The 13,465-nt window shown below is 37.2% G+C and overlaps 1 protein-coding gene and 1 non-coding gene across 2 annotated transcripts; both read left to right on the top strand.

The window, feature by feature from the left end:
* The first annotated feature begins 1,151 nt into the window (after positions 1-1,151).
* LOC101303709 lies at positions 1,152-3,492 on the top strand. Its single transcript, XR_184700.1, has 5 exons — positions 1,152-1,361; positions 1,886-1,988; positions 2,504-2,694; positions 2,933-3,162; positions 3,256-3,492. It is a non-coding gene; the product is annotated as an uncharacterized LOC101303709 (transcript).
* A 5,148-nt stretch (positions 3,493-8,640) lies between these two features.
* On the top strand, positions 8,641-9,904 carry LOC101304779 (60S ribosomal protein L10-like). Its single transcript, XM_004301507.1, has 3 exons — positions 8,641-9,125; positions 9,634-9,715; positions 9,815-9,904. Exons 1-3 carry the CDS (start codon positions 8,641-8,643, stop codon positions 9,902-9,904), a joined length of 657 nt encoding a protein of 218 aa, XP_004301555.1.
* Positions 9,905-13,465: the final 3,561 nt, after the last annotated feature.

Here is a 13,465-nt window from a genome sequence, read left to right as displayed (position 1 = left end):
CTCTCTCTCNCTCTCTCTCTCTCTCTCTCTCTCTCTCTCTCTCTCTCTCTCAGATCACCGCCGCCCAAATCATCTTCTCCACCATCCCCTGTGTTCGGATTCTTAAATTGGGTACGGAGCGGGTATCCATTTTGATATTCCCCACCCATTAAGAATGAAAATATTATTATATATATATAAATTTATAAATAGATATTTATGTAAAAAAATAATTCTCTTAGTAAATATTTAATGGAACTTCATTTTTATTAATTTTTTTATTCTCTTAATGAAATTTTACACAAAAAAATTGTTTATTAAAGTAATATATAACAAATCCAAACCCAAATCTCATACGAGCAAACCCTTGTTTAAAGCAAAGTTATATAAATAAGTTGTTATGTTGCATTAAGCATGCATGCATTGTGGATTTTTTTGTCAAATGCATAGACATTCATTTACCAGTATTGTTCTTTTTAAGCGAGACTTGTATTTATTTTTATTGGATTGAAGCATGAAACTTATTTATTTTTGGTATTTGATTTTAATTTCATACTTCTATATTTCGTATTTAAAAAAAATTAATTAATTTAATACATACTTTCATGGATTATGCTTTTGTAGTGTATGCACATGGCCTACTTACTTCAATTTGTTATATTTGAAAAAGCATATCTAGACTTGTATGAGACTTGCATGACCTATTGTGAGATATTTTGAGCTTTATAATGTGAACATGCATTTTTCATGTCACTTGTTCTTTATGTGTGCAAATTTCAATTGGTGTGCATCTCTAGAACTTGTTTTAGACCTCTCGAGGCTTTGTATCAAATTTGTGATGTTTTGGAGACGATGGAGGCACTAGATTAGCACCATGGCCAAACTAATTTTAATCCTATCAAACATTAATCTTTAGGCTAACCCCCTTTGCGCCTAACATTTTTAGCAATTTTATTTGTTAACCCACATTTACTCTAACCCTTAGATTAAACACTAACCGACCCTCTTCTTAGGCGCTAGTGAAGCAATGATAGTGACTTCTTATTTTCTAAGTGCTTTCAAACAAGTGTTGGGGTTTTGGAACGAGGAAGTGCGTAAAAAAAAAAGTTGTTAGAAAAAAAAAAAACAAAAGCTCAAAGTCGGGAAGAGTTTTTTCAAAGTCTCCGCGTTCCACCCGTTGATCTCATGAGCGCCCACCTCATTGTTGGTCCGTCGCGTGTCTTCCTCACAGAGACAGAGTGAGGAGGGTTTTTTTGGGGCTTTGCTTATCTTCAGAACTTGATTGCCCTGCTCAATCCACCGCTGGGTTCTACTGATTTTGTGTGACACAGGTTAGGCGAAAACTGCACCAAAGGATGCTTCTTCAGTTTGTTCAGTTCCAGGTCAGTCTCTTCAATCTTTGACTATGAATTTTTACAGTTTGAGTTTTGGGTAATTGGTTTTCAATTAATGTTTTCTTTTGTACAGTTTTTATCCAATCGATTATACCTTTAGATGGTTGGTTTCGCCGTTTCGGTTTGCATGTTTGAATGTTTGTCTTTGAGATTTTCACAACTTTCATCAATATATGTGTCGTTTATAATTCTCTCATCAGTTACTAGAATACTGGAGTTCAGATTCCCCCAACGCTTTCCGGGGCGGCCCTCCCTTTCCATTGTTGTTTATGCAAATAGGCAAATAGCTCAAGTTATAAGTTAACGGAAACTTATCAGGGGGTTCATTTCAAATCTTGAGTTTTCATCGATCAATGTATGCTTTGGTGTGAAAATATTTAATCACTAGGGCCATTGGTGTGTCTGTTATACTTTTGATAACATTGCAGACTTGCACCATAAAAATTGTCATAATGGTCAATATCAATCCATTGCAAACTCTCTTACCTCTTTATGATGCTTCTGTGAAACAGGTGCCATTTGGAGAACTGGCCTCCACAATTTTGCAATAGTTGATGCTGCATACGTCTGTGTTTCTCCACATTTCACCAATACATGCACAGATCATCTGTCAAGGTTGGGAATATTTTTTCTAATTTTTTTTTATTTCTTCATTGCGCCAATTTATTCCCTCTTTCTACTACAAAACTACTCCCGATGTATTGCTTGCTTTAGCTTTTGATCAATATAGGTGCTCATTGTGAAAAGAAATAACTGCTTTCTCAACATAGCTTTCTCTTGGTGTAGATTGAGTAGTGGAGTGTGAAAGCTATTGAATATGTTGCCTACATTGGCTTCCATATGCATTAACTATATATAAACCGTTTATCTTGGCTGTAAACGGTTTTACCTCCGCAAAGAAGCTGCTTCTCTTAATTTTTTTTTTTTTGTTGGTTTAGTAAATGAGTTTAGGGATATATGACAATCAGTATACTTTGAAAGTGTATAGTACATTTGAGAGGAACTGCCATTAGTGTTAATATGTTCTTCTTAGAATGCCTTGGCTGAGACATGCAATATCTAGATTAGTCATAATGACATTGGTTGGACTGTTTTGCAATCATGTCATTATCCAGGTTGTATTTCTGCAGTTCTGTAACTGAAGGTGGACTTTTGACAACATAAATGAAATTGTCACATCCCAGTGTTCAGATGAGTTTCAAAGGAGACACTAATGCGTATTGTCAGTACAGTAAATGGATTATCACTTCCTATCCAATTTATGACTATTCCATTTTCGGCTAGAGCAGATGATTGACTAACCTGCAATGCTCGCTTTGAGGTAATCAAACACTAAAAGAACTCTTATTCGATTTTGGAGAACTGAGGTGGATAGTTTTATATGACATTGTTTAAATTGCTGCAGAAATTTTTACGTGCAACTTTTCAAATCCCAAGATGATTTTTCAACTTTTTCAGTGATGAAATTATTGAATCGGTGTTTAATGTACCTTATTTTGCGTTCACTGACCAACTTGATTGACATAATGTTAACTAGGATCTATTAATTTTGTGATCAGACCCTAAGTGATCAGCTACAGACAGTCTTTTGACAACAAGAGCAGAGGAGGCAAAACATGGTGTGATGAGGACCTCACAACAGCAACTCCAGAGTTTGAGTGGGCAGGCTTCTTCACCCAGCGAGGGTTGTCAGTCTAGCGAAGGTCCATTCAGTGGTTAAGCTCGCCTTGAGAAGTTTGATCCGCTCCAGGACATGGATGTCACAGTCACTTCCATTGAAATCAACAATGTAAGCAAGTCAGATGTATAGAGTGGGGCACTTGATAAAGGTGTTGGTAGCCTTTTGAGAACTTGATAAAATTTATATTTGGACATTCTGCAGGAAGCTATGATGCTGCCACACCAATTCTAAAGCAATATTTGGAGCGCCGAAGGAAGAGGACAGGCCAAGATATATAGAATTCCCCTACATGGCAGGTCAAAGGAGAACCGAGTGCAAGGATCATGAAAGTCTCATTTTTTTTAAAGGGTCAAAGCCAACAGTTGAAAGATTTGAATCAATGGCCAAAAGAACGGATCATAACATATTGAATCTGTTGCCTACATTGGCTTCCATATGCATTTGTTTCCTATCAAAGTCTCTTTGTAAACTTGCTAATCCTTCCAATTATAGAGCGACTGTTATCAGTTAGTTGTAATTGAGAACATCACACTGCATTTCCATAATAAAATCTATGACCAATAGCATTTTTAGTGCCGACAATGATGTTTTTGATGCTCTCCTTTTGTTTAATCATGAGACTGTCAATGTTATCACTTGCTCTTCCATCCTCATCCAAACAGTGTCAAACTCTTAACCCTTCATAACAGCGATCTTTGATATAACCTAGAAGGTGTGAAAGTCCCTGCAGCAGCACGCGGGCATTCTTCCTCGTACTTGTATAATTATACTTGCATGGGTCATAGCCCAAACTTCGAGCATGTTTCAGTTGCTCTCCACACCCAACAAGTTTCTCAGACCACCCAATTACGAGGAGGAAGCTCACCTGAGATTCTGAAATTCGCTCTATCTCCAATTGACACTAGTTGTCTCTTCTATCGCGGCCACGCACAAGCGAAACGATCACCAAAGCATACAAATCCGATCGGAACAAGAATTTAGAGTCCAGCGCTCATACTCTCTTCTTCTCTTTACTAATTCTCTTTATTATGAATTTGCAGCTATAAAGGCAACTTCTTACACATTTGTCGAGCCCAGAAACCCAGAATTCTGCTTTGGGCACCCATTAAATATGCTATGGCAACGCTCGCTCGAGAAAACATCATTTGCCTACGCTCAGCCGTGCTCAATATTGAGCCATCCTTAGTTGACCCGTTCGAGACCAACCCATGTAGACAGACTAACTTCACCAACTGCAATTCACAAGCAAAGGAGGAGCTTCCACATGGCCACAATTATATGATTATTGACTCAGGCTCGTGTTAACCTTGGTTTGAAAAGTCAAACATGCACGAAGCAAAGCCGGCAACACTCACATATTTGCCATGCAAATTGAATGACAAGCTCCACACGAAGACAAGCTTCACCGTGCGCAACTCCAAATACAATGCATCATATACAATTTTTTTGTAGAATTTGTAGAATGAGTAGAGAACAAAAGTAACACTAAGACAAAAGTCACTTCACATTTGCCTCAACCCAAAAATAAAAAAAATCGCGCCTCTGCTCTAAGGGTATGTTTACTAAACCGTAAAGAGATTAAGAAGGAATAAGGGAGAGAAGGAATTAGAGAGAAGAGGAATGGGAGAGAAGAGGAATGATATACGTTCCTTTGTTTACTTGTCATCTAGAATCGGAATCACTACTAAGGTTGATTCATATTTATGTGTTTACTAATATGTAGGAATCGGAATCGTGATAAGGTTGATTACAAAAACACCCTTGAATATGACTAAACATTTGAACTTCTGTTGTTGGGTGCTATCTCGTTGATATACAACAAGAAGCCACTAGTAAGTTTGGTCTCTGGTATATTTGCCACAGATCAATAGTTTTCAACAAAAGTTTGAGACTTAATTTATCTATAAACCAGACGTGCCCGTTATTGGGTGTGTGACAATTAAGAACATTTTTTGACAATCGTAGTATAAGGCAAATAAGATTCGATCAATTCAGGGACTAAGGGTGCTCTTGTAACAATGGTTATGTAAAAAGTTAGTAGTTATCAATATATACATTTACAAGTAATGATTTACAAATATACATATGGTACAAGGTAATCAGGGGGGTTTTGAGGTTTATTCTAATGTTCATACTAAAAGATAAAGATAAAAGCTAAACTAATGTATACAAGTGATCGATTCATTCAACACATCCATCAGAGAGAAACTTAGATTCTGACCACACATCAAAGTTCACGTTTCAACCTTAGCAATCCGATAACATGTCAATTCAGAGAACTAGAAACAATCTCAAAATACAAGCCTACGAGGTCATGTATTTTATAGTTCTACTTACTTATCCCTAGCACAGAACGTCTAGAACTAGGACATCTCATGCAAGGTTGCTATCAATACAACAAGTATCTGTCTACACTTAACATGAGTCCTTATAATCTATAGAACGAGATTGAACACAATTATATTGTGAACGTCACAACAGGGATTGCATAGTATATGTATTCAGCCATATCTGTAACACAGCTTCCACCACTAGAGATCTACACTTACCTACGAGGCTTAGCATAAATCATGGCATTAGTTAGCATGCATTCTAACATAGGTATATCAAACAACAACACATACTTTCTAACCTATGAATTGACAAGATCAGATTGCTAAAAATATCATTAACGAAACTTTAGCATGCTTTACTGAAACTCAGAATTTACTAGCAACATAATCATCGAAACAACATCCAAATCCAATATTTGAAAACTGAAAACATGTTTTTGAAATTGTAAAGGAAAACTAAACAAAACAGAGGTAGGGTTACACTTTATCAGTCTTCAAGAAGCTTGTAGACATCTAAAAAGTGCTCCAGCTTCAAAGCTTCAAGGCTCCTAAGTTGCTGCTCTTGTGGAAACGTCCAACAAGGCTTTGGCAAGAAAGAAACTCAACAAAGGAGAGGGAGAGGCTGCTCAGCAGAGCTATGTGTTTCCCTGACTTTTGTGTGAATGAATGATGGTTTGAGAAGTACCCAAGGCTGTCTATATATAGAGGAAATCTTGGAGGAACTTCTCTTCAAAAATGATGTGAGACTAGGAGAAATGTTTGACTTTTCTCTTTCCTTGGACAGCTTGGGCCTTCTTTTGGGCTTTCAGCATTTTTCTCTTTCATCCTTGGACTTGGGCCTTCTTTTGGGCTATCTTCTCCCTTCCTTGGACTGCAAGAAGGCTTCTCTGTCTTTTTCTGCATTTGTCTCTTATTTCCATCATTTAGCTTTCTTTTCTTGATTTATGCTCTCATGTCCTTCACAATAAGAAAACATGTCAGAAATGGTAATATTTTGAGAATATCATAGCTAAATAGGGTAGGAAACACATTATAAACATAGCACTTTGTGCTCATATCAAAACTATATTGATTTTAGATCCCTTGCTTTCTCTGTTGTCAGTGTTGTGCATATCAGCAGGGGATCATGAAACAATCAACACCAACTACCGCAGCAGAAACAAGACTTTTCAATCCAACTATAAACCTGAACACATTCATTTGTTCTTTGTGCAAATTCAGCTGTAAAATCTATTCGGACTGCTTAAGCACTAACCAACTGCAAGCTGCTCCTTAGATACTTCAAATCATCATCAATTGACATCATCAAGCAAGTTGTTGTGGAACTCATCCTATAACAGTATAAAACATATTATTTTTCTACAATTAGAAACACACAAATATGATTAGCCACAAACCAACTAGAACTGAAACACTCAAGGCCAAAAAAAAAAATAGATAGAAAACATAGGGGGATTGAAATCAATCTTGGAAATAAAGAGAGAAGCAAAGCCTGCAATACTATTACAAAACTCAGCAACGCCATTCTATAGACAAGATCTCACAACACATATATATACATCATCTAGTTTTAGATGAATGACTCCCTTTTTAATGAAGCCACAGACGTACAAGGAGAACAAGATGAAAATGAGTTGCTAAAGAAGAGGTGCTTATAATTTTGTAAATGCTTACTTGAATAAGAAGAAGAGGTAGAAGACGAAAGCTTTCCAAGCAGACAAAGAAGAGGCCTATGTGATTGATAAAATTGTAGGATTTTGATATGGACAATTTCGGATTAGTCCCCCTTACCGGAATGAAAATGAGCAATTTATTCCTTGGTTTTCTTGTCCATTCCTTGGTTTTCTTGGATTAACAGTAAACCATGAGGACAGTTTTGGAATGAAAAGTTGATTCACCCTTGTCCAGGAATGAATACCTAGTCCCCCTTACTGGAATGAAAATGAGCAATTTATTCCTTGGTTTTCTATGGACCCACATAATTTCCATTCCCCCTTGGTCGGTAAAAACACTCATTTTGAAGCGGAAAAGGGAGTGCGACTCCATCACTCCCATTACGGTATAGTAAACATGACTTAAACCTATCGCTCTCACTCCCTCTCTCTCAAAACCTCTCTCCTCTCTCTCTCTTTGTCTGAGCTCTCCCTCAATTTCTTCCCAATCAAACTGAAAAGACCCTTAGCACTCGATTCATTCACCTATTCTCTCGTCCTCACACTCACTCTCTCTCTCTCTCTCTCAAAATTAGGGCTCTCAATTTTGGTTGGAGTCAATTAGGGATACGATTTGGGGTTTTGTGGGTCACAATTGGGATTTGAAGCCTTGCCTAGGTGATGTCGACGACCTTGTGATTGGGCTAACAACCAAGGGCTTCCAAGACGGAGCGGGGTTGGGCGTCGTTGATTTGGATGGACTCAAGGTAATTGTGGCGACCTATGAATCGTCACTAATAGTAAAACTTTGGTCATTAAAAGTTGAGTGATGAGCAAGTGAATGAATTTAGTTGGTACTAAAATTGTTAGTGACTAGTAGCTTGTAGTGGTCACTAATTTAGTAGTATTAGTGACTAAGATTAACCACTATTGCCATATTTTGTTGTAGTACGCGAATGACATGGGTACCTCATCAAGAAGGAAGATGACATCGTAAGGTCAAGACACACATAGTCTTTTTAAAACACCATGCTCCTCTCGTGAGGACCTTGTTGCAGTCAGAAACATAGTCAAAAGAGAAGAGAAATTGTGTCCCTACTCTCTCATATATGCACAAGGGACGAGACACCACCCAAGTTCGTTATAAGTGGCTAATGAATTCAGATAGGTCAACCAGTCAACGAGTTAGATGACTACCTAACAAGAAAGATTGTGTTCGAACATGACCGTCTCCAAGAAAGATTTTTGTATTTAAGCACAAATAAGTTTTATTTTCATTTAATTAAGTTGGAACAAAAGTCTTACTATCATTAAATTGTGGTTTGATTTTTATGTTTTTGTGTAAATGAAAATTTGGACGTCACCGTGTCAAAAAACAGACAAGTTCCACAATTTCAAAGTAAATTGAATTTACATCTGCATCATAAATAAATAAATACTGTAAATTCACTTATAAAATAAATAAATGAATAAATAAAATAAAAGAAATGGGAACCAGACCCAGCCTTCAGTACTACAGATACATCGCTTACCTCAATTTCTTCTTCAACCCCAAAAAAAACCTCCGCAAACCCTAGCCGCTCTCCCAAAAACCCGCCGCCATGGGTCGCCGCCCCGCCCGTTGCTACCGCCAGATCAAAAACAAACCCTACCCCAAGTCCGGCTTCTGCCGCGAAGTCCCCGACCCGAAGATCCGAATCTATGACGTCGGCATGAAGAAGAAAGGCGTCGACGAGTTCCCGTTCTGCGTCCACCTCGTCTCCTGGGAGAAGGAGAACGTCTCCAGCGAGGCTCTCGAGGCGGCGCGTATCGCGGGTAACAAGTACATGGCCAAGTTCGCCGGGAAAGACGCGTTCTATCTACGCGTTAGGGTTCATCCTTTCCATGTGCTCCGCATCAATAAGATGCTCTCTGGTATGAGGGGGGCGTTTGGGAAGCCTCTTGGGACTTGCGCTAGGGTTGATATCGGACAGGTGTTGCTCTCTGTGAGGTGCAAGGATAGCAACAAGAACAATGCTTGTGAGGCTCTCAGGAGGGCTACGTTTAAGTTCCCCGGTCGCCAGAAGATCATTGAGAGCAGGAAGTGGTGAGTATTTGTGCTAATTTTATTGTTTGATTAGTTGAATTTGATTGTTTATTTGATTGGTGAAGTATGTGGTTTCGATTGCGATATTATGATCTGTTTTCCAATTGAATTGTTTTGGTTGTTAACCGATAGCGGTGGAAATGTTTATTTTTGACCGGTGGTTAGCTGTAATTAGGTGTATAGATGTTGAATTGCATACGTAATCTGTACATATATCGTAATATTTTTGTGTGGTGGCTGGCGGAGTGAGTTTATTGTCTTATTAGTGTTGTGTTTTATTGAGGCTCATGATAACAGATGAAGTGGACATGTAGAATTTGAACTCGTTATTTGTATTTTTTGTGCCGCGAGTGAGTGTGTTATTGTTGGTTTTGGGTGTTGACACAATTCATAGTGTTGGTTCCTAGCTTATGTTTTTAGTTATGCAGAGATGTATTTGTTATGCTCCCTTGGTGGCTTATTTGTCTTGTGGGATTGAATCTTATGTTACAACTTTGTTAATTTTCAGGGGATTTACCAAGTTCAACCGTGTTGACTATGTGAGATTGAAGTCAGAGAAACGCATCCTTCCTGATGGTGTCAATGCTAAGGTTAGTGAATTCCTAATGAATGAACCACATCTTGTAGTATTGCTATTTGGAATCTTGGTTTATGTATATGAACTAACAATTCTTATGTGGATATTGCAGCTCTTGGGATGCCACGGTTCTTTGGCTTTGCAAAATTGGAGAGATTACTGGACCTGGCTAGAAACTAAAGATGGTGAATGTAAGGACTAGCTCAATTGCTTCAATCTTCTTTCCTGTTTTTCACCATCCTCTTATTATAGTGCAATGCCTTTTCTGTTGTTCATGTGCGGTCAATTGGCATAGCAGTCTGGCTAATTCTTTGTTTGATTTCAATTTTTATTATGGGTTATCATTTGTGTGATGTCCCGATTTTATTTATTTAAATACATATTTTTTTATGTCTAATTTCATTTTATTTTATCATTGGTTTAAATGAGGTCTAAGTAGTTTGAGGAGCAGTTGGTTTTTTTTTTTCCAAGAACTTTAGAAACGGTTATACTGATGGGGAAGGCTGGGTTTTTGCGGCTTAACTGCTGGGGCTAGGGGGAGCTCTGGCGATTTGGAAGAGAGGGAGAGAAGTTGAAGGCTTGCCTTGGGAGAAGGTGTTTGAAGTGAGTAGAACTTTCGAAATATTCCATTGTCTGGTGATATGCATGATTATCCATTGATGTTCTTTCGTATTCACTGTGTCGATTTACCTATAGAGCGATTGTTTTGCACTCGAGATATTCCTTTCGGTTGTCAACAATTGATAAGAACTTCAGCGATAGAATTTTAGTTGTAGGAAGTTTGGTATCATTATAATTGATTTTTTTTTTTTGCTTGGGTCGTAATTTCTGTCATTGGTACAATTGCATTGCCTTATGGGTTCTTAAATCCATTATTGATGGCTCAGACTCGATGGGTACCTCGAGTACTTTTTAATCAACATTTATTTGCTATTTCGACCGGGTATTTAGAATGTTTTTGAGATGTGAAGTCAGGCTTGTTCTTTTTCAGTATGGAACCTGTTGGATTCAAGGACTTATCTGGTTCTTGAACTCCTCAATTGGGTATAAATCTCACATTTTTTTAATAGAGGGTGTCATTCTTCATCTATAGGATCAAGTATTATCTAATTTGGGTATGTTTTGAGATCAAGGAGTTGTATCAAAATTCCTGTGTGAAAACCTGATATTTAAAAGTCATTGCTACTACTGCCGCTTACTGTTATTGCATTGTGATGTTTAAAACTCTTATGTTGGATAGTATGTGGCTGTGGGAAGTGGTTCTCTGCTTTGCTCATCAGCATTGGTAAACACTTATTGAATTGAGTCTGTAGCTTTTAATGTCACTCTTGATGAAACTCAATTGAAGTAGAATTTATACCATCTTCAATATTTATTATTTTACTTCTCAAAAGTTATTGTGGTTCATTCCAAATCTTTATGCGCAGTACTTGATATACTTTTACGAATTTAAATTTTGGATTTGAGGTATGATTTCTGAATTTGATCGCGGACGACTGGGGTAGGAAGGAAGAAGAGAGATGGAATCAATGGACTGGAGGCTGCTTCTTGAGGGTAAGGCAAAATTCTCAAAACAACGTTACTGACACTTTTGATGTTTGTACGCCTAAGTTCTCTCTGTTTCTTTAAATAAAACAGAAAAAATTGATACAATACTATTCTGATTGGGATTCGTTACTTTCTGAGATATGTACAGCTGCAATTGGTAATAGCATAGATCAAGAGGCCAGAAGAAATGCTTTGGAATCGGTGGGAAAGTCGAATTTGTAGTGTTGACTCTGTAGTGTTGTATTTCTTCTCCAATCTAATCTCATGTGTGTTGTTGGTCTCAAGAAGATGCCCCCAAATGGCCAAACCCAAAGACTCCCTAATTGAATTGAGTAAGCACATTCTTCAATTTTGACTTCAATTTCGTTGCTTTTATCTGTTTTAGCAAATCATTCAATGAGGCTATTTTGATCAGTATCTTATTTCAGAATTCCCATCTTTTTCAACATTGATTGGTATCAATCAAATATGTGAAATCTTGCCTCACAGGTGAGTGGTCTTGGTTTTTGATCTGTTTTTGGTTGGTGCGTATTGGATGGTTTTAGTGATTGTTTATAAAGTTTTGATCTTTTAGGCTTTTGGCTTTTGGGTGTTTTGCAGGTTTCTATTTCTTTTGGTGGATAGAGAGATCGAGTACAACCAAGTGTTTCAACTGTTGCTATTAAGATGTGACGATAAATGAGAACGTTTTCCCTTGCCCAGTGTTCTCATGGTTGAGGTATTACTGTTTAACCCACATTAGTCCTGTGCATTTTGCTTATTTTACATGTCCACATAAATATAATGTGTGGTTCTGCATAATAATAATAATTATCAAGAGCATTCAACATAAAGCACATTGCTAAGGCTTATTGATTGCACCGAATTCCAGTGTATAGCTTGCCGATTTGAGTTTCATTTTCTCCAATCTAATTTCATTTTCAACTTTGCTTTCATCTGCTTGATTTAATTTTCATGTTTGCTTAATCTGAGTTTCAATATGATTTTTCTTTCTTTTTTTTTTGCTATGGAGTGCCACCAGAATACAAAATTGGAGAGATAACTGGACCTGGCTGGAAACTAAAGATGGTGAATGTAAGTACTAGAATGGAAACAGAGTTTTAGGAGGATTGATGTTTGTTGTATGCTGCTTCAATAAAAATTTCTTTATTTACAGTGTTCATTTGTTGTTCTTGATTATAATATCTCTATCGTACACTTCTGACTTTATGTCATTTGTTAACATGACAAGAAAGAAGGAAGGTGAGAGAGATGGAGATCTTGGAGAAATATCTTGAGACCCTGAAGGAGCAGATTGATAAGTTATTTACAGAGTAAGTTCACCTGACGCTTCATGTTTAAATTCATCAATTGATTCTCATCTGTCCCAAACGAACATGTCATTAATAGAATGGTCATAAATACTAGATCCACTACACATGCTTATGTTTAACTCTATTGCACATCTGGCTTAGTTATGAACTCAACATCTAATTACCTTTTAATACTTTACATTAATGAAGAGCTATGAATATACTTGGTTAATCTGATTTTGTATTGCAGTTGTTATATTTCATCTTATTATGAATTTGTAAGAGAATTGTGATTTACTGTTATATATGCATGCATGTCTCTGCTCATATGTATAAGCAAGAGCTGCAAATAGTAGTTGGAACTTGGTGGTTATCAAAGTAACTCTAAATCAGTAGGGAACTTTAAACCATATCTTCACCAATTCCATGGCGCATAGCATCTTTGTATCCCCAACTATGTATCTTAAACTTTTTGCAATATCAGCATCCCTCTTTTATTTGCCATTAATTAATTCTTAAATTTCATGTCACTGTTCTAAATATTGCCATCCTTTGAATTTCATTGTTTAATGATACATTACTGTTTTCTTTAAACACAGCTAATATTGTTTAATCTACCCAGTTTCTCAGTGCCAGCCAACAGCATCCAGATCAACACTGACAAAAAACTATCTAACATTTGAAACAGCAAGGAACTTATGTAAAGTCATTAGTTCGAAATAAAAGACCGCAGCAGCGGGCGGGAAGAGAAGAGGTGTGAATCCAGTTCTATAATACGAAATTGGGGGTTTCTTTTAGTTGTGTAGTATAACAATGAAATGATCAATATATAGTGATATTATTAGGAAGTTTACTTTAAAAACAGGCACATATCTATTACACAACCGCTGCAACGTGCGGGCATGCATCCTAGTTTTGAACAG

Source organism: Fragaria vesca, linkage group LG5 (genome assembly GCF_000184155.1).
Source record: "Fragaria vesca subsp. vesca linkage group LG5, FraVesHawaii_1.0, whole genome shotgun sequence".
Lineage (NCBI taxonomy): Eukaryota > Viridiplantae > Streptophyta > Magnoliopsida > Rosales > Rosaceae > Fragaria > Fragaria vesca.
Note: the sequence above shows the minus strand (reverse complement) of the source record. Positions and strands in the feature narration are given on the sequence as shown.

Coding starts and splice junctions, on each gene's coding strand:
- LOC101304779 (XM_004301507.1), top strand. CDS start 8,641: ATGGGTCGCCGCCCCGCCCGTTGCTACCGCCAGATCAAAAACAAACCC. Junction 9,126..9,633: donor ATCATTGAGAGCAGGAAGTG/GTGAGTATTTGT, acceptor GTTAATTTTCAG/GGGATTTACCAAGTTCAACC. Junction 9,716..9,814: donor CTGATGGTGTCAATGCTAAG/GTTAGTGAATTC, acceptor TGGATATTGCAG/CTCTTGGGATGCCACGGTTC.